The sequence below is a fragment of the Stenella coeruleoalba genome, assembly GCF_951394435.1.
Source record: "Stenella coeruleoalba genome assembly, chromosome: 16".
NCBI classification, from domain to species: Eukaryota; Metazoa; Chordata; class Mammalia; order Artiodactyla; family Delphinidae; genus Stenella; species Stenella coeruleoalba.
The window spans coordinates 53,558,513-53,565,180 of NC_137162.1; the positions used below are offsets into that span (position 1 = coordinate 53,558,513).

The 6,668-nt window shown below is 52.8% G+C and overlaps 1 protein-coding gene across 2 annotated transcripts; it reads left to right on the forward strand.

The window, feature by feature from the left end:
* Window positions 1–672: 672 nt before the first annotated feature.
* On the forward strand, window positions 673–5,357 carry LOC307175569 (pulmonary surfactant-associated protein A-like). Of its 2 annotated transcripts, XM_079900782.1 has the most exons (6): window positions 673–782; window positions 1,723–1,884; window positions 2,102–2,296; window positions 2,557–2,676; window positions 3,449–3,526; window positions 4,002–5,357. In XM_079900782.1, exons 3-6 carry the CDS (start codon window positions 2,125–2,127, stop codon window positions 4,376–4,378), a joined length of 747 nt encoding a protein of 248 aa, XP_079756908.1. In that variant the 5' UTR covers window positions 673–782; window positions 1,723–1,884; window positions 2,102–2,124; the 3' UTR covers window positions 4,379–5,357. The 2 variants fall into 2 exon arrangements, with proteins under 2 accessions (XP_079756908.1, XP_079756907.1); XM_079900781.1 differs by lacking the exons at window positions 673–782; window positions 1,723–1,884 and having other exon boundaries at window positions 1,940–2,296.
* Window positions 5,358–6,668: the final 1,311 nt, after the last annotated feature.

Below are 6,668 nucleotides of genomic sequence, written 5' to 3' on the forward strand. Positions count from 1 at the left end.
GCCGAGTTGTGGTCCTTAAGCTGGAGCTGCTCCCCAGTTGCCCCAACCCTGCGCTGGCCCTGGCTCCCCATCCTGTGCCTGACAGGGTCGCAGGGCACGTGACAGGCGGCAGCAGGGCAGCTGAAAGCACTCAGGGCTCCAGCGAGGCTCTGACAGGCTCCCTGCTCCTGGGAAAGGGATTCCATTAGCTGAGCTCCCACTCTCCCTGAGGATCTCAAGATTTTTCAGACCACTCACAGGTAAGCATGGCGATTTCTTCCTGTCTCTGTTCCCCATCGTTACCATCCCTACGTTAGAGATTCCCTCCTCATCAAGTGGCTTGAAGAGGGAATCTTATCAATTAAGGCTTCACGTGTCATTCCACTACTTAAAGAAACCACCACTGCAGGTCGTCAGACATCACCAAGGCCGAGACAGAAACTGCTGTCCTCCTGTGACCTTCCAGCCCCCGCCCTGCTTCCCCACCTCTGAGCCTGCCGGGGCGGAGGGCTGGGGAACCCGCCCAGGGTTCACCTGTACCGGTGAACCATGCTCCGTCAACTCAGCTGCAGGCCCCGGAAGCAAGAGCTGGGGGCTCAGTGGGGAGCCACGCCCCATGACAGACAGTTTGTTCCAGCTCACCCTGACCACCCTTTGGCTTCAGACGTGACCTCTGCACACTCTGGAGCCCTATGGACACTTCCAAGAGCCAAAGAGGCTCTGGAGCTGGAATGGCTCCAGGAGGAAGCCCTGTATGTCACTGACCTGCCTCTTTGCTCCCCTGGGAAAAGAGTCCAGCCCTGGTATGTTCTCTCCAGCTGGCGGGCTTTTGGGGGATCGTGATTCTGGGGCTGCGAACGTATCACGAGCCAGGACCGGGAGGCCAAGACCCAGGAGGGAGAGGGCTCCCTTTGCCACGTGGCTCCATCGGTTCCCGTATAAGCGCTCTCGTTCTTCACTGCTTTGGGGACAGTGGGTGGAGGGAGAGTGGGTGGCCTCCGGTCCGTGGGAATTTTCCCTTCTTACCGATCTGGAGTTTCTCTTTAGTGGGTTTCCTAAGTGGCCCTCCAGCTGAGTGCCCTGTGGGGAAAAGTACTGGGTAAACAAGATGACAGCTTCCTGCCTGGCTGTCCTGGAGTAGAGGCCCTTGTGGCAGGCCCCTCCCTGGGGTGGAGAGGAAGCCTGGTAGCCTACGGTCAGTATAAATGTTGCTGTCCACCTCGCCACCTGGAGGCAGATCTGGAGGCAGAGAGCCACATAGGCTCTGTTCGTGTGGGTGAGTTTAGCCCCATCCCCTGGGTCTTTCCCAGGGTTGCAGCAGCATGAAGCAGCCCAGCAGCCACAGGCTTCACTATGGGTCAGGCAGGGAAGGAGGGGCCCTCCCTGGGTACCACTGGGACTTGTTCCACAGAACCCTAACTATGGGTACAGGAAGGTGGGCTTGCGAATATCCTCATACTTCACTGTGCGCCTGGGCCGGGCCCATTGGCCCCAGGGATTCAGCAGGGCCTGCAGGGTGGAGGCAGGGGGAGAAACAGCCTGCCAAAGAGAAAGCGTCCCGAGAAAGCAGGGAGGAGGGGACTCCCTATCACTGACCACTGTGGGGGGCCCAAGACGTGGGCCCTGGTCATCTCTGCTCATCCTCAGGATCACGATCCCTTAGAACTCAAGAGGAACGGGTAGCTGAGAGGATGAGGGACAGATGGAGCGAGTGGATGTTGACCACATCCTTCCTCCCAACAGCCTGGGAGGGACAGGCCAGGATTGCCTCCAGGACAGAAGTTTCAGCTGAAGCCAAGAGAGGTGAAGTGAGTTCCCCACGGTCACACAGCGAGGAACAGAGACTCCATTAGAACCGAGGTCCTCTGACTCTCCAGAGCTCTTTACCACTGCTCACCTGCCCAGGTACCACTCCACCTCCAGCCAGAGGGATGGGGCATGAGACCATGTTAGATGCCAGATGATGCTGGGAGTTTCCAAGGATAGTATGGGTCTTTCCAGAGCTCCTGTCTGTACCTGCCCTGGCCCTCAGGCTCCATCATGTGCCTGAATCTTGACAAAGCACAGCAAGGGGAGACCTTGGCGAATGCTTCGGGTGGGCCACAGCCTTTCCCTTCCACAGAAGGAGCCGCTGGAGCAGGCACCATGCTGCTGTGCTCTTTGACCCTCACCCTCATCTGGATGGCGGTTTCTGGCCTTGACGACAACATGAAGGAAGTTTGTCTTGGAAGCCCTGGCACCCCTGGTACTCCTGGATCCCATGGCCTGCCAGGAAGAGATGGGAGAGATGGCATCAAAGGAGACCCTGGACCTCCAGGTACTGAGTGGGAGCTGAGGGACAGTGACCTGTTTTCAGGGGGACTTGCTGTCCAGGGTTCTGGGCTGCGTTCAAGGGTCAGCTGGATGGTGGGAGTTTCCGGGGACCCATAGACTGGAGCAGCCCTGGAGGGTCTACCCTCAAGGTGCCCGTGGAGTGACAGGTGAGTCAGCCTGGCTGATAAGGGAGGTCCAGTCCCATCAGCCCCAACCCACTGTGGATGATAGATAGCATACATCCTTGTCCCCCTCTCTCTGCAGGCCCCATGGGCCCCCCTGGAGGAATGCCAGGCCCGCCTGGGCGTGATGGGATGATTGGAGCCCCTGGCCTCACTGGAGAGCGTGGAGAAAAGGGAGAGCCTGGTGAGAGGGGTCCTCCAGGTGAGCAGGATGTGGCCAGTGGACAGAAGCAACTGGACACCGTGCCCATGTGGTCAGTTACTTGAGGGATGAAGGGGAGCAGACAAAACCACTGAAGTCCCCAAAGGGTATATGTTTCAACCTAGATAAGAGAATATGAGGTTGAGAAATCAGAGGGGTCTGGGCCGTGGGCCACAGCGCAGGGACTGGTGGGTAGTGGAAGTGTTCCACGCATCACAACAGCTGATGGGGAGACACAGGGCGTCAGGTGTGGGAACTGGGACAGCACTGCGAGGAGGCGAGGCACTTCCTAGTGCTGAGGCATAGGGGCATTCTGAGGGCGCAGGGGCTTATGTGGACCAAGGACCAGACAGATGATATCACTGGGAACCCCGCATGTCCAGGGCAACTCTGCAGCTCTGAGCAGTAATCAAGGTCCATCAGGAGAGTCAGAGAGAACCACATTTGCTCTTGTGGTTGGAAGGTGGGGAAGGGGGCCCTGCCCAGAAACTAGAAAACCCCGCAGAAGTGGACAGACAGAGCCATGAAAGGATATGGCAGGAAAGAAGAGCAGAGAGGGGGCTGAGCAAGTGCGAGGCTGCATTAAAGGACAAGTGTGTAGGGAGTAGGAAACACACTCCAACCTCGGGGACCCTTATGACCTGGGGCCTGGGCAGTGGCTCTAGACAAGTGAAGGGCAGAATGGCAGGCTTGCAGCTGGCCTCACACCTGCTTAGCACAAGTGGGGGTTTTTGTTGGCCTGCCCCTCTTCTTGCTGGGGATCTCTCTACAGGGCTTCCACCTTATCTAGACGAGGAGCTCCAGAGCACACTCCTTGAGATCAACCATCAAATCCTGAAGATGACGCGCGGTAAGGGGATCCCTTGGGGCCCTCTAAGGGTAGGGGGTTCCCATAAGTTCTCCTCGTTCTCAGCATCAGGCTCCAGACTCTAGAGACTTGACAAACAAGTGTGGACATGGAGGTCCTTGTTCAGATGTTCCTGAACGGCTCAGAGGAGACCGAGGTAGATGTGGATTCTCTCCCTATGTCCTGGGGAAGCAATGTTCCTGGCTGTACTGCTTTCTATTGAATCCCAGGAAATTGCACAGTTTCAGGCACATAATAGACGGTCAATAAGTAATTGTTAAATGGGTGAATGGATAATTAGATGATGGGAGCATGGAGGGGAATCCAGAAAGACTAGGATTGGAAGAGGGAGGGAAGAAGGAGAGAGAGGAAGAGGTGAAGAGATTGCAAAGCGCATGAAGGCAGAGAGCATAAAGGGAAGGAAAAGGACTTGGAAACAAAGAGGCCTGTGGCCTGACCCGGATTCCTCTGCTGTCAGTCCTCAGTCTGCAGGGGTCCATGCTGGCAGTGGGAGAGAAGGTCTTCGCCACCAGTGGGCAGTCGGTCAATTTTGATGCCATTAGAGAGTCGTGTGCCAGAGCAGGTGGACGCATTGCTACCCCAAGGAGTCTAGAGGAGAATGAGGCCATTGCAAACATCGTGAAGAAGCACAATACTTATGCTTACCTGGGCCTGACTGAGGGTCCCACTGCTGGAAACTTCCACTACCTGGATGGAAACCCTGTGGATTACACCAACTGGTACCCAGGGGAGCCCGGGGGTTGGGGCAAAGAGAAGTGTGTGGAGATGTACACAGATGGCCGGTGGAATGACAAGAACTGCCTGCAGTCCCGACTGGCCATCTGCGAGTTTTGAGCAGGCACCACGGCCACAGGATGGAGAGGGTCCTGCCTTGCCTTTCAGCCCACGTCCTGGGGAATCCACCTGGTCTATGAGGTGCTGTAACACCTTTGTAGCTATAAGAGTTGGAGGTATCTTAGCCACGGCACTCCCCGCTGGGCCCTGACTCCTCCCCCTTGATTACTAATCAGTCTGACTCCCCCCGGAGCCCCTTCTCAGCTTTGCACTCTAGACAGCCACTCTAACTTCGCCCTTTGGCAAGAGAGGGAGGCTTCTTTCTTCCTCTTCTTGTCCAACTCCTTCATTTATAGATGGCAACAGTGAAGTCCTGGGATGGAGCTTCCCTCCGAAAGCACACACAGGGTGCCTGCTGCCTGGCCCCTCTACTCTTTCTTTGCAGCCCACTGCCTGCCCAGCCTTATCAAGACTTAGCAGTGCCGCTCAAGCATGATGAGAGATGGGTGGACTTCTGGGAAATCCCGAATGTATGGAGCTAAGGATACATTCGGGATTGTCTGGCAGCCTGAGGTCTGTGGGGCACATCTGCTCAGGCTCTCCATGAGGTCAGAGGGCCGGGTGGCGCCCCAGCATGGAGGAGGCCACCCCACCCCTAGTGATTGGCATGTATTATCCACTCCCTTGACTCTGGGGGTACCAACTCAACTCCCTGGCCTAAAAGCAGCCAGTCTATGCCTCTAGGGAAGATCTCACTCCCACCTCAGGCATTACCCAAGTAACTTCCTGCTGATGAACACATCCCCACCACTTCAGACCTCAGTGAAGTGTTTATTGAGCATATACTATATACCAAGCACCTTGACAAGCACTTCCAAGACATCTTATAAACTACGATTTAATCTTCACACAGTGCCATGGAACGAGCATTATTTTCCCCATTTTTTATACAAGAACACTGAAACTTAAAGAAGTTAAATGTTTTGAGTTTTGTTACACGGAGCAAGTGACAGAGGCTGTTTTCAAACCCATCTACCTGAACCTGAAGCTTATGCTCATCACCACCCCATCCTCTCACTGAGCAGAGATGATTCAAGTGTAATAAATCATGAATATGTTAACATGAGTTTCCATTGCTTTGGTTTCAAGAAATATTTCTGTGATTTTAGAAATCAAGTTAACTCTGGCTCTGAGGCCCCACTTACCTGAAAAGTGGAAAGTTCAATCTCAGGTTAAGCTTTCTTTGTTGGGTGGAAGGGGCAACCTGCTCCCACCCTCAGGTTGTATGGGCAGATGGGGGGTTACAGAAATGTCTGGAGGAACAGAGGAGCATTAGTGTTGATGGCTGGCATCCAGATAGCTCCTGATCTAAGTCTACATGTTCCATTTGAGGGTGGTGATATCATGCCTTCCGTTCCCCACTCAGCCCCCTGGATGTTTGCCATGGCCCAACAGTGGTGGCATTCAGGGCTCTGTGAGCCACCTCAGTCTCAGGACTGCATGGAAAGGGACCATGGCCCCCATGTCCCAAGGCTGTGTGGGAATTGGATCATGTCTCTACTTGCTTGAGGAGGTGACCATATCTATGTCCCATCTCCAGAAAGGTCCCCACTTCTCCCACCTTCACGTAATGCCCTCCCTCACCGCATATACTTCTTTTTCGGGACAAGAGGAAGTTCTGGATCACAATCCACAAAACCAGATGGGAACGAGCAGAACTATTTCTCATTCTTTCATGAATGTCAATTTTTAATCTGGTCACCCTGCCACATGAGCTTAGGGCCCAGCACACAAATTATTGAGCCTTCCCCAAAATTCAAAAAAGTACGGAGAAACACATTTCCCGTATTTTACGGAGGAACAGTCTAAGTCTCTGAAAATCGTTGTCTTCTCATTTCTTGTTAGGTTTATTTTTACTTCCTTTATGGTGTTATTTGCAATTGTTATTATATTATTTTTATCACATTTTAAATTAATTATTGCTGGTTTATAAGAAAACTATTGATTTATTTTTGGTTGATTGTATGTCCAGCCATCATTTTGGATTCTCACTTTCCCTCTAATATTTCTAATAATTGATTCTCACATTTTATAAATATATGCTTATATTTACAAATGACAGAAATTTTGCCTGTTCCTCATGATATTTATATTTCTTATATATCATTCTTATCTTTTTGTAGGGGCCAGGAGACCCTATATATTGTTGAAGACACTCAGTGATAAATGTTATCGTTAGGGGCGCATTGAATGTATCATGAGAACATTTCCAGTATTTCAGCATGGAGTTGCTTGTTTTAGGTTTCTGATGCCTTTTATCAAGGCAAAGTTCCCTCTTTTTCATAGTTTG

Excerpts from the sequence above, each read along its gene's own strand:
- LOC307175569 (XM_079900781.1), top strand. The coding sequence starts at position 2,020 with ATGTGCCTGAATCTTGACAAAGCACAGCAAGGGGAGACCTTGGCGAAT. Across the intron at positions 2,297-2,556 it reads AGGAGACCCTGGACCTCCAG|GCCCCATGGGCCCCCCTGGA; the intron begins GTACTGAGTGGG and ends CTCTCTCTGCAG. Across the intron at positions 2,677-3,448 it reads TGGTGAGAGGGGTCCTCCAG|GGCTTCCACCTTATCTAGAC; the intron begins GTGAGCAGGATG and ends ATCTCTCTACAG.